We start from the raw sequence: 14,158 nt of genomic DNA on the forward strand, positions 1-14,158 counted from the left end.
TTAGAGGAGGCAGGAGGAGGAGTACTACACACGTCTGGAGGAAGGGCGGCGCCGGCAGCACGAGGAGGCCGAGCGCAAGCTGCTGACGCCTGACGAGCCTGGTCTGTACAGACCTCCCCTCCCCAGGGACTACCAGCCTCAGCCCCCCCCTCCCACTGCATCCCCCGCAACCACTGCCACTAACGCTCCACCACCCCCGCCTCAGAGAAACACTTCCTACCTCAAAACCCAGGTCGTCTCCCCTGACGCCTTGTACACTGCCAAGTTTGTCTCGTACAATGACGAGGAGGATGAGGACACTACAGGCCTAGCAGGTCAGGTTAAGCTCTCCTCCACCAGGAAGTCCTATGGCGACCTCCCGCCCGCGCACAAGCCGCAGCCGCCTGCGCGCAAGCCCCGTCCTATGTCTGATGGGATCTTTCTGTCCAGCTCATTCCAGCCGCCGGCTGTCAATGCCAACAGTACTGCAGGGCAGCCCCCTCCCCCTCCCATCAAACCCAGCCTCAGCTTCATCCCGACAGGCAACTTTAAAGGTAGACACAGAAAGGAGAGAGGACACGCCTCCCGTATACCTCTCACTCCATATCTCTCATTCAGTCGTTGTTTTTTGTGTTATATTTTTGTGTTCCTGTTTTTCCAGTACAGAGGCGTTCTGGCTTCCATTTCCCCTTCTCCCTTTCTCCCACACTATTTCTCTATCGACAATCCAATAGATCTGTATTGTAGTTGCCAATCAACTTGTAATTAGTTTTTTCTCCCATCAGTTTGTTATAGTTTGTTGTCCTCTTTTTTTGGAATTTCCACTCAACCACTAGCAAATCAGGTTCCATTTTTGTTTAATTTTCCCAATCCTTCTGTCAGAAAATGTCCTCTGTCCTCACCCATTCCTCTTCCTCCAATCATCTTTCTAGTGAGTAAAAGCAATCGGTAAACCTACCAACCCGTGATTCCCTGTGAAAGCACTCCAGATATCCAATAATAGTACTGTTGGTGTTGCCGCTCAACGCCCACCCGCCCATGTGTGTTTGTTTTTGCTGAGGGGGTGGCCTCCCGCCTGCGGGCCCCACGGCTGCTTGGTGGTGGTGTTGGCTTTAAGGAACATTGAGACACTGGCTTATCTATCACACAGACACTGTGGTGGGACCTGAGAGGAGCAGCTCTCTTTAGGCTCACCTGCACACCTGGCAAAGGGGAAAGATCTGTTGAGTGAGGCATTGTCTTTGTCTGTGGCTGTTTAAAGCTCTGTCAGGGCTCCCAACCAATCACTGATTAGATTACTGAGCAGTACTAATTCACTTGAATCTAGTTCTATGGTCTTCATCTGTGGCACAATGTTTTCTATTTAAGCCTTTAGTGACCCCTACTGACAAAAGTAGAAACGTTCTGTTATTTTCATCAACAGCTGGAACCAATGATATTCTATTTTATAAGTTATTAAAACAGTATTTATGCTTTCATAAAATGTTTAAAGATTAGCTTTGTTTTACATTTCAGGAATAGTCTGTATATTTTTGCTCAACAAACCACAATATTTAAAGCCTTGGTGAGAACAGAATTCAAGTGTAACGTGGATGTCAATTAAGGCAGCCCCCCGCACCTCTCTGGTTCAGAGGGTTGGGTTAAATGCCAAAGAGACATTTCAGTTGAATACATTCAGTTGTACAACTGACTAGGTATCCCCTTTCCCTTAATATCTCTATCTTATGTTACTCTAAACACAATACATGTTCAGTGTTCCATTGTAAGCCGTAGCATAGTCTACTGTACTAAATAACTTAATATTCACATTGTCCGGAACCACAGGATTGTGCCTTAATTTTACAGACAGATGAGTTTGTTGGTACATGTTCTAAAAGAAAATATGAAAGTGACCCCCCCTGGATATGAACACTTTAAACAGCCATGGAGAAAAGATGTCACTAATGCAACACAGTCTAACAGTGTCAAGATGTGCAGTGACTGTCACCATGCATGTAACATCTGCACACAGCACCAGTGCCCTTCCCCTACCCAGTATGAATGATGATGATGATGTCTGGGCCTTTTGTTATTGTGTTGCATTCCTCACTCAAATTGAGAGACCAATCACTAACCTTGCTATAACCCCACATCAACATAACCCGCCTCCGTCACACGCCTCCCTGCGCTGAATCTATACTCAATCCAATCGACCTGATATCCATTGCTATCTACTGCCTCTGCTGCTTTGCACTCCTCCTTTCAGTGCTCAAGTGTTCTGTTCACTCCTTTTTGTGTCTTCTATGACTGTTCCAGTCTCTGCCGTCTGTCTGCCATGTCTCTGTTTTTGTGAATTTCATCTGGTATTGTCTGTCTGTCTGTCTGTGCCTTCTGTGGTTCTGGCTGTCCCGTCAGTCTGTCTGTGTCAGTGACCATTGTCTAATGCTGCTGCTTGCCACCACCACCTCCTCTGAGGGCCATGCCATGGTTCACGTGACCCGTCTCCACCTGAATCATTGGCTCCCTCTGTTAACAATAATACATTCAGGCAGACGAATCCACTGGCAGCATCAAGAAGAAGGGCAACCCAGCTCTGGTAGAGAAGACGTCTAGATGTCTAGCCAAAGGTTTTGAGTAGGCTCAGATTCCACCTTCTGCTCCACTTTATCTTAAAAGAATATCAGCTAAATCTGACTAATGTGAATATTTGGAACCAGGTGTAAGGAAAGGAAAACATTATCCATGGCACACGAATGTAGGAAGACCTTTGGTTGACTTTTATGCATTTTTACAATTACATCTGAAGCCAAGTACTGTTCTGTATAAGCTTAAATTGGCTTCCGAAATAATGAAATCAACAAACCATGAGAAACTGTGTTTCTGTGGTGACTTAGTTACTGGAGGGTTCAGAAGGTATAGTTTTATCTCAGGGGACAAACGGATCTTGGATAGGTACCAACTTGTCAACCAGTCTGTAGACTCCGAGAGCCTGTTCTGTGCCAGAAGAACTTGACCCTGCCAGTGGAGTCCTGCCTCGGTTCACACGTCAATGTGTTTGTGTCTGCCCTGCTATCCCTAGTTTCATTCATTTTAAACAAAGAAAAGTCCACATGCATTTGAATTATGGTTGTGCTTCCATTCAGACACAGCATGTTGGAACACAACCAGTAAGATTCTATTAGTGGGAATTCTGGGTTAGTGTGAGAGACAGCAGCAACTGCGTTTGCCTGGCCCGGGCACACACGGACACGTGAACTTACTGATTAATGCCTACTGTGGGTCAGAGATAGAGGTCACCTGGGGGTCAATGGTGTTGGGTTAGAAGTTAGAATGCCAGTTAAGATACCGAAGCAGTTCTCATTCAGCCACCTGTGGCTTTGATGAGCTCCTAGCTAACATCCAGTGGTTATTAAGTCAAGTTTTAGTCATAACAGGCTTGATGACAGTTTATCTTGGATGCTACATGACTTCGTGGTTGACCTCCACTTTTGATCCCACAAACTTGTTTTGCAGACTCTGCTGCTTCAGGCGTGCCGTGGACTGTACTAACGCTATTCCCTCAGCTAATCTAGTCCCTGTGGCTTGTTTTGGTCTGTGGAAAAGGCACCGTTGTATAATTTGAACGTGACTGAAAAGTTGCTGGGTACAGATAACGATCATATGTAGCCTGGACTGTGACTTGGCAACAATTTACAGTTGACACTGTGTTATGTCACAATAACTTTGCATTGGTGTGCGATACTCTTTGTGTACTGAAGCAGGTAAATGTTATCCCAGGGAATACATTTAGTAAAGATATGTTATACACAGAAGTTATGTACCCAGCAGCTTTTTAAAAAATATAAAAAATAAACGCTATGGGTTTAACCTCCCAACATGGTACAAAACATATTCATTAACTAATGTGCTCTGTTTCCCCAATTGAATGAATGAACATAGGATTTAATTCATACACTGGAAACACAACCGGGGTTGTAGGATTAGGAGAAGTTTACAAGGACCCGCGAGAGAAGTGGACGAAAGGGTGAGGCCTGCCATGCATCTCTCTCTTCATAAACAGACAATTCAACTGGGTCAGAGGAAATACTTTTAGACCGAATGAGGACCATAAGAAACTGAGACGTATGTAGGAATTCTCAGAACACACAACGTTGTACAGTATATGTTTTAAGTCGTATTGTGGTTGCTTTTCTCATTGCAGTGGTCAAGAACAGGAAAACACTTTAACTGAAGGAGCCCCGGAGAGTATGACATTCAAGGAGCGCCAGCGGCTTTTTTCCCAAGGGAAGGAAGTATCCAACAAAGTCAAGGCCTCGCGAAAACTCATGGAGCTGGAAAATGAACTCAATACAAAGCAGTAGACAAGTAGCCTTAGTAAGAAAGATTGACCGCCAGGCCCCGACTGAGCAATGGGAAAGAGAGACAGGTTTTGTTTCCCAGTGACTCTCCTTTTTTTTTGTTTTTATTGAACAACTGGACCCATTACATACAATTTAGATGTATCGTTGCAATAGGTGAGACATTTATTTGCTTAATTTCCCTCAAACTATCAGATATTATAATAAAGCACTGTAAAAAATTATAATAAATAACAAAAATTAATTATACTACTAAGACAAATTTGAAATCACATGAAGGGGAATATATTTTTGTTTGTCAAATGGTTCTTGGGTTAAGGGATGAAAAAGTTTTGTTCATTTAAACTATTTTAATAGCTTAATGTAATGTGGAATATTTTACGATGTTATTTTAACGCCTTTTCTGCATTACATATTTTCACACTTTTAAATAAATGCCCAGGCTTTACCAGACCAATCTTTTAAGTTGAACTTCTTTCTATACTCATTGATTCAAATGGAGTAATGTTGTCCATTCTGGTTTGTGATACACTGTATTCTTCATTCCTTAGAATGTGGCTTTAGTTTTGATCCAGGCATTACTGGAAGAGGATATGTCTTCACTATGACTTCCACATGTATAAACTGGTTTGCTGGGGGTCCACCTGAGTGCACGCCCACACTGTAAATATCTCTCTCCTTCCAAACATAACTCTCAATTCTTAATATTAACAGCTCTCATTTGGTTTTCATTTTCAGAAATGGACGGTTCAGAGTTTATCCAACAGGGCATTTTATACAAGTGTGACGTAGGAAATTGAGATAAGGAACCTTTTGGTTCTCACTGTAAATTTCTTTTGGGTGTGTCTTATGTTTTCTATTCCCCCCCCCACACTTTTTAGTATTGATTTTCTTTGTTTGAATTTAACAGTAATTTGCAAAGTTGTGAAATTTGACCAGTTATATACATTGCCAGTATGCGGAAAGTGGAAACGTACCATGATGGAAAATTACTTTATTTTCAGTTCACATGATAATAAAAATCCAAAGTAAAAACCTTGTTTTGTTTAACAGGTATTTATTTGAACCTTATGTAATGTACTTGCACAGATTTTGTTTATTTAAAATGCTTGAGTATTCGGTTAAATCGATACTAACATGGAATACATTTGGGACCTATAGGCTACTGTAGGTAAATGCTGTTTTACGGATTTGGGCAGAATGCTATTTACATGAAGTACATCTCTTCATTCACAGCTGTTTGAGAGACTCCATCTTGTGTGTAAATATGATTTATTTTTTTCGGAACATGGGCCAGATTTGACTATGTTAATGTTCATTATCCATAAAGTAACGGTATCAATATCCTGTTTCAGCTTTAAAGATGTTAACCGACATGTATACATGTTTCTCATTTTAGGTAACACATTTGAATCATTTAAATTGTTTCATGATAGCCTTTTGTAAATCATTAATAAATACAGATTTTACAAAATGCTGGAACTCTGTACAAATTTGTATAGACATTTTTACAATTGTGTTCTTTACATACTTTAGCTATAGTTTTTTTGTGATAGTGATAATGCACCTCTTTGCAGTGTGTACTGGTGTATGTATCTTGTGTACATGCACATCTTGAAGACTCCTCCAAGGAACTATGGATTTGAGAGGAACCTATCTGATTACTGACGTGAGTAGTAGGCCTAACCTTGGTATGTATGTCTTTGGACTAAGGTTGTTTTTTTACATTATTATAGTCTATTCTGTAAAGTACCCTAGAAAGACTTTCCTCGGTGACTGAAGAAACTCCATACAGTGGATGGCTTCAGGTATTAAGATCTGCAGTATCAATCCTAAACTGGAACTGGGCAGCCTATTTTCACATCCCCAATTATCCTTTTGTGCAACACTATTTTCCTATCAGAAGGAAAACATTGAAGTCTATGTTAGGTTTGGTATTGAACTGTTAGGGTTGATAACAATGTATAGGTCTGATCATGATGGCACCACAAAGCCTTTTGAAAATGGCACGTTCTGCTGCAGCTGGGAGCACAGGAACTGGCCAAATTCTAAACATGGACACTGTTCTGTTTAATTGGTTACAGTAGTGATTTTAGCATGTAAATCTTGGGGGTGAAGCATGCCAGCAAAGCCACTGCACAACACAACACTAAACAATACATTAATTGCACTATAAGGGTGACAAACAATGCCCACAAACTGTTAGGGCCTACATAAAGCTGTCCCAACACCTTACCACTGCTACACCTGGCTATCAGCGTAGCCTTGTCTGGCAATGAAACAGTTCATTCAGCCTCATTTACTGCCTTTAAAAAAATGTATGGCTGACTTGCTTAAACAAATGTGGGTTCTACTGACAATTGAGATGTTCAAACTATGGCACAAGGGGACAAGTGGATAAGAGGCAATCTGTAATTTCGATTAAGCCAAGCGAGCTCTGACAGGCGTAGTCAATATAGCTTTTTGTACGGAGACAGAATTCAGAACATGGGCCGTTCTTAGTGTTCTCCCTGTACACCAACTCAGAACCGTAGGATAAATAAAGGGGCATATAAGCAGACAATGAAAGCTCTTACAATATTCAAATATATTTCTCAAAAACAGGTTATAGGCTACATGTGCACCAAATTATTAGGGTGATGCACATGGGCTACTAACAGCTTACTACACAACACACTGTATTACTTTCTTAGCTACAGTATACAGTTGAAGTCGGAAGTTTACACACACTTAGGTTGGAGTCATTAAGACTAGTTTTTCAACCACTCCACAAATTTCTTGTTAACAAAGTAGTTTTGGCAAGTCGGTTAGGACATCTACTTTGTGCATGACACAAGTTAATTTTCCAACAATTATTTACAGACAGATTGATTCCCTTATAATTCACTATCACAATTCCAGTGGGTCAGAAGTTTACATACAGTGGGGCAAAAAAGTATTTAATCAGCCACCAATTGTGCAAGTTCTCCCACTTAAAAAAGATGAGAGAGGCCTGTAATTTTCATCATAGGTACACTTAAACTATGACAGACAAAATGAGGGGGAAAAATCCAGAAAATCACATTGTAGGATTTTTTATGAATTTATTTAGCAAATTATGGTGGTATTAAGTATAAGTTTTTGGTCAATAACAAAAGTTTATCTCAATACTTTGTTATATACCCTTTGTTGGCAATGACAGAGGTCAAACGTTTTCTGTAAGTCTTCACAAGGTTTTCACACACTTGCTGGTATTTTGGCCCATTACTCCATGCAGATCTCCTCTAGAGAAGGGATGTTTTGGGGCTGTTGCTGGGCAAAATGGACTTGTTATGGGAAGCTTGTGGAAGGCTACCTAAATTGTTTGACTTAAGTTTAAAGAGTTAAACAGTTTAAAGGTAATGTTACCAAATACTAATTGAGTGTGTGTAAACTTCTGACCCACTGGGAATGTGATGAAAGAAATAAAAGCTGAAATAAATAATTCTCTCTACTATTATTCTGACATTTCACATTCTTAAAATAAAGTGGTGATCCTAACTGACCTAAGACAGGGAATTTTTACTAGGATTAAATGTCAAGAATTGTGAAAAGCTGAGGTTAATTGTATTTGGCTATGGTGTATGTGAACTTCCAACTTCAACTGTACATATCTCCCTAGCTGAATGAACTGTTTCGCTGCCAGACAAGGCTCCACTGATAGCCAGGTGTAGCAATGGTAAGATGTTAGGACAGCTTTATGTAGGCCCTAACAGTTTGTGGGCACCATTTGTCACCGTTAGTGCAATGAATGTATTGTTTAGTGTTGTGTTGTCGCTTTGCTGGCATGCTTCCTGCTTTTTTTTCTGCCCCACCAAGATTTACATGTTAAAATTGCCACTGTTTATGTCCAATGGCCAATGAGCACCAATACGTTTTATCTATAATTTATCTTCATATGACAAGGCTTAAAAAGGATTTGGCAGTAGATTGTTGACTTGATTCATGATGATGACTGCTAGTTAAGATTTTGAAAGTACCAAAGCTACTTCAAAAGCCAATTTCATTTAACTAGGCAAGCCTACTCCAGCCAAACCTTAACCCGGATGATGCTGGGTCAATTTTGCACCACCCTATGGGACTCCCAATCACATCCAGTTGTAATACAGCTCAGGATCGAACCAGGGTTTGTAGTGATGTGTCTATCACTAAGATACAGTACCTTAGACTGCTGCACCACTCGGGAGCCCCCAATGACCTTGAGCCTTCTTGGATGGGCTCTTCTAATGTAACTCTATGGCAGCACTCAAGGGGCTTGAATTTTCTAGCTCTACCCTTAGACTTGGCGGTGACATAGTATCCCCTTAAGGGACAGAACACTGAGCCAATCACGGTGCAACGTTCTGGATTTTCTGCTGGTTTCCCCCACCACAGAAAGCACCGAGCTAGGCTGAAACACATGCATTTTGGAGCTCCTTTACTCAAGAAAACAAAAAAAGAGACCATGTTTGTATAAGGCTTTATTAACTCAGTGATATTTTTTTTAACATTGTTTGCAAACTGATATGTGACACATATTAATGCCAAAATAACACGCAAAACATGCACTGCAGTAGCTACTAGTGCAAGCGCAATGTTTATACCATTTAGGCAAGTGTAGGTCAATTTGTAGAGAATGCTATACCATTAGATGGTCCAACGGCAAAGACGACGCTGTCTAACAGCAGTGAATAAACAATGTAGCAGTCTAGAATGTGTTAGCAGCCTTGCACGAGATGCTGCGTTGCAACCACATAACATAATGTTCAACACTTTGGTTGAAATGAATTGGCTACAACATGCATAGAAAACATGCTTAAAGGAGGTTAACTGCGATGATATATACCACAACCCACTAACATGATTATCAGATTTTGTGTGCTAATGTAATGTTAACAAGGAAGTGAGCACGAGAACATCTTGCAAAAGCACGTGATTTCTAGACAGCAATTTAGTGCTACATTCAATCCGCATCGCGGAAATGCAATTTTACAGCGTGAATGGAATGTAAAGGCAATGTTCCCGCTTCAATTATACCTTGTTGTCTGTGCCCAATACAGTTTGTACCATGTTGTGCTGCTACCATGCTATGTTTTGTTTTAAGTCTCTCTTTATGTAGTGTCGTGGTGTCTCTCTTGTCATGATGTGTGTTTTGTCCAATATGTTTATTTTTAATCCCAGGCCCCGTCCCCAAAGGATGCCTTTTTGCCTTTTGGTAGGCTGTCATTGTAAAAAAGAAAAAACAAAGGTTTTCTCTGATTTACACAGTTAAATAAAGGTTCAATTATAAAAAATTAACGGAGACTGCATTCACTGTAAACGCTGCATATGTCGTCTCAATCTGAAATGACCTTTATATTTCTATCGCGGAATCTGTAGAATAAAAAACTGGCGCACACCCAGACACATTATTTTGTGTGAAGGTGCTGACAAACAAGGGAATAACTATAAACTCCAAAAAATAGAGTAGCACAATCCATATATCAACTCCCGGATGATTATTGGGTCTACCCAATAAATTACTGGAAGATGATATATGGAGTGTACGACTCTTTATTTGTATAGTTTATCACGGAATCTGTTACACTTACATTTCACAGATTGATTCGATGCCTAAACCTAAAAAAACAGCTATACTAATAGCCAACTAATGCTATGACTGACATAAGTCAGGATGGCCGAGCGGTCTAAGGCGCTGCGTTCAGGTCGCAGTCTCCCCTGGAGGCGTGGGTTCGAATCCCACTTCTGACAGTTTATTTTTCTACATAAACAGTATGGTACAGCGTTGTGACCTGAATCCACTCTCGACTGCTTTAATTGTTATATATTTTTAAAGTTTATCTTTACTTAACAAACAATTGTTACAGATCGATTATTGACAATCCATTCACAACCAATCTGTAACAAATAACAAACAGCATTATAAAAGTGGGAATGGCGTATCAATTACTGAAATGAGTCCGATTATTTTGTTCAAGGCATACTTAAGTAATTTTCTATTAAGATATCTTTACTTTTACTCAATTTGACGGTTGGGTGCTTTTCCCACCACTGGTTATTTTTGTGGCCAGTGGTGGAAAAACGGTCATACTTGAGTATAAGTAAAGATACCTTAATAGAAAATGACTAAAGTAAAAGTCACCCAGTAAAATTCTACTTATGTAAAAGTCTAAAAGTATTTGGTTTAAAATATACTTAAATATCACAATTAAATGTAATTGCTAAAATATACTTAAGTATCAAAAGTAAAAGTATAAATCCTTTCAAATTCCTTATATTAAGCAAACCAGATGGTACCCTTTTCTTGTTTGTTTTTTTAATGTATTTAAGGAAAGCCAGAGGCACAGTCCAACATTCAGACATAATTTACAAACGAAGCATGTGTGTTTAGTGAGTCCACCAGATCAGAGGCAGTAGGGATGTCCAGGGATGTTTGGTTGATAAGTGTGTGAATTTGATTATTTTCCTGTCATGCTAAGCATTCAAAATAAGTACTTTTGGGTGTCAAGGAAAATGTATGGAGTAAAAAGTCCAATATTTTCTTAAGGAATGTAGAGAAGTAAAAGAAAAGTTGTCAAAAATATATGAAGTAAAGTACAGATACCCCAAAAAAACACTTATGGTCCTTCTGTAGCTCAGTTGGTAGAGCATGGCGCTTGTAACAGGGTATATCCCCCACCCAAAGAATGTATGCACACATGACTGTAAGTAGTATAAAAGCGTCTGCTAAATGGCATATATTACTTTAAAGTAGTTTTACTTAAGTACTTTACACCACTGAAAATAACCATAATCAATTACAGTACAGCATCAAAAACCAAAGAAGAATTAGGCCTATCAAATTACTAACTTGAATATCAGTATAGTCATAACATTTTAGCAGTTTGCCAGAATATCCCAATAGTATTTTTGTTCGATAAGCAAGAGGCACAATATCATTCAAACAAAAGGACATTCCACTTCAGTTATTTATGATACATAAATATCAAGACTAAACTGTGCCAGTCAGAAAGCAACACCATTGATCTTCTTTCAAATACACTCCAAAAAGATGTTGTCATACTGAAATCTTAATTTAGATAACTTAAGTCATGCTTAAAAGGTGATCGGGAATAGCTTTTGGGGGGGGGTCTTCAGCACATTCAGAAATTGCAGCCTCCATTTGCTGGATGATGAACACTCCATTCATCAACCCATTGAGATGTCCTCTGTAGGTAAAGAGATGCATGCCATACCACTGCCCTGTGCCACTGGTCGACTTTTGTTAATTTCCTTTGACATTCTCCTCACTTGTCAGAGTGTACGTTTTGTCTGAATTTCCATAGTCAACAACCTCCACCATGAAATGGCCATTTGATGCATTATCTGTTACAACTGCACAGTAGAGTACACCATCCTCTTCATATTCAGTAGCAACATGGTTCTCCATGGTTTCTTTAAACAGCTCAGCGTTAAACAGCTCAATCCATTTTCAGAATGGATTGTTCATCATTTTACATTTGGATTTTTAAAAAGCTGTTTACAGTATTGATGTGGGAAACAAACCCCAGACCTCGGAACCCTGATTTTATTTTGGGAACAAGGGGGAGTTGTGCAAGTTTTGGCAATTGGATGGAGCAAACTATTTCTGGGAGTTTGGAGGAACTGTCTACATCACTTTGATCTGTTTTTCCTTCTGTCCTTTCCTCACATTTGAACTATGTGATTTTTTTCACTGTGCTCTTTCTAATCTTACTGGGCATCAGGACACTTTGGTGGGTTTGCTTTTTGAGCATTTAAAGACTGCTTCTTTTGATGTTGGTGATTGTTGTGGCCAGTAACACACTTTCAGATGATGAATGTCTAGTTTTTTATCAAGTTTTGTTCTTTAATTGCTCTTTGTGTCCTTCATGACCAGTCACAGGTCCACTGTTGCTTTTCTTCTCCTTGTGTTTTTGATTAGCAATGAGCGGTTTTGACATTCTCATTGATGTTTATGTCTCCATGAAACAGATCGAAAGAGACAGTCCCATCCTCATTCTTTCCTGCAACAACAGCTTGAAGTGGCTAGTGGAGAATGGATTTCTCCAGCCATTTGTTGACCTCTGCAAGTTGTCCTTTTTCAGGATTTGTTCAACTGCATCTCGATGCCTGGATGGGAGTGAACAGTAAATCTGCTGAATGTCTGGGAATAGACATTAAATAGTTTTAGTTTTTTCAACGATATACATGTTTCCATAGTCCACAGCCAAAACATGTTTAGAAGCAGAGTAGACTGAACAGGGCAAGCCACATCCCTGTACCATTTGCCATTACCGTAATATTATGCCAGGCAGTTTTTCAATGGCACACAGAATTTCTTCACTTTCCATGGTGACTTTCTACATCAAGTCTTCAATCATTTCAGTATTTCTGTCCAACTGGCAATACATCTCCCATGGCCTGCACACATGAGTGACACAGACTTGCTCTTCACTTCTGCATCTCAAGATGAAGGAGGAATGGACAAAAGAGTCTGGGCATATTGATTATATAAGCTGCATAGAGGTTTGCCCTTCTCTTGCGAAACCTTTTTCCGCAAGCTTCTTTGTTGCATTCTGTTGAGTGTTCTGGAGGTCAACAACATTGTTTTTTACATACAGTTGAAAGTGTGCACTGCATGTCAAATTCCCTGAGTGGCTTTGAGTGATGTCCTTCAGTAAATCTCATGCCTCTGTGCATCAATCACCACCGCTGCCTTTTGCAGGTTCAATCAAGTTGTAAAGGCTACATCTAAACGCTTGCCCCTCAAGATCAAGGAATTCTGGCACTATTGCTTGAAGATCGTGCACACTCTTTTGCTACTATCCCGTTGTCCACAAATATCACTTCCACTTCGTCTTACTGTGCTCCCGACAATGCAGGCTCTGTACCATCTGCCGTCATCTTCAGACTTGGCAACAACATGAAACACCTGCCTGCACGGGAATAGTGTGTGTATGGTAATGCTCCTGGATCGCTTCCATAATTTCCTCCAAGTTGGGGATCTTGCTTTTCAGCTGGCACCAACAATCTGAGGGTGTGTTGATGTGAGCGCATTGCACAGCTATCTCACCTCCGAATGTCAGTGCTTTGAATTTCACAGTCGGATTCTTGTCTTTTGGGGTTCTTGACTTTGGGCTTTCAGGTTTCTTTTCACAGCCATCCGATTCATAAATGTCCCACATATCTTCAGGAGAGTTCCTGGTGACTCCACTCGTGCTTAATCCATTTTCACATACTTGTCCTTTTCTACAGAACTTCTGTTTCATCATTTTCTTCTCCATCTCGCTCTTAAGTTTCACAGGCTCAGAGGGAGTGTATTTCCAGAATTATACATGCTTGGTTGTGGTCAGGAGCTCTGTGATGTGCTGTTTTCCCTCTCATACAAATCAACCACATATCCATCTTTCCTTACGTGGACAACATGCACAAAGCAAGCTTTGTTGGAGACTGCTCGTCTGAAGTATTCGGTTGCAAAGATTCTCCATACATCGTCGTCGTCAAAAGGCTTGACATTCACGAGAGAACAACTGAGGACAAATTGATCTTCTTGATGCATATATAGTGCATTTGGAAAGTATTCAGACCCCTTGACATTACATTACATTTAAGTCATTTAGCAGACGCTCTTATCCAGAGCGACTACGTTACAGCCTTATTCTAAAATGTATGATTTTCCCCCCTCATCAATCTACACACAATACTGCCAAAGTAAAAACAGGTTTTTAGACATTTTTGCACATTTATTTAAAATGTAAATAACGTAAATATCACATTTATGTAAGTATTCAGACCCTATACTTAGTACCTTGTTGAAGCACCTTTGGCAGCGATTACAGCCTTGA

At 40.2% G+C, this 14,158-nt stretch overlaps 1 protein-coding gene and 1 non-coding gene across 15 annotated transcripts in view; both read left to right on the forward strand.

The window, feature by feature from the left end:
* The window catches only part of LOC118397872 (afadin-like), a 142,167-nt gene extending 136,377 nt beyond the window's left edge, over positions 1-5,790 (forward strand). For 6 of the 14 annotated variants that reach the window (XM_052470990.1, XM_052470998.1, XM_052470996.1 and 3 more), the window contains 3 exons: positions 5-314; positions 3,898-3,982; positions 4,160-5,790. In XM_052470990.1, coding sequence (XP_052326950.1) covers positions 5-314; positions 3,898-3,982; positions 4,160-4,319 — 555 coding nt within the window. In that variant the 3' untranslated portion in view covers positions 4,320-5,790. Of the gene's footprint in view, positions 1-4; positions 534-3,897; positions 3,983-4,159 lie in introns of all 14 variants that reach the window. The other 8 variants (XM_052470985.1, XM_052470987.1, XM_052470986.1 and 5 more) reach the window with 3 other exon arrangements.
* Positions 5,791-9,981: 4,191 nt separating this feature from the next.
* Positions 9,982-10,064, forward strand: trnal-cag (transfer RNA leucine (anticodon CAG)). Its single transcript has one exon. It is a non-coding gene; the product is annotated as a tRNA-Leu (tRNA).
* The last annotated feature ends 4,094 nt before the right edge of the window (positions 10,065-14,158 follow it).

This window comes from Oncorhynchus keta, chromosome 19 (assembly GCF_023373465.1).
Source record: "Oncorhynchus keta strain PuntledgeMale-10-30-2019 chromosome 19, Oket_V2, whole genome shotgun sequence".
In the NCBI taxonomy this organism is placed as follows: domain Eukaryota; kingdom Metazoa; phylum Chordata; class Actinopteri; order Salmoniformes; family Salmonidae; genus Oncorhynchus; species Oncorhynchus keta.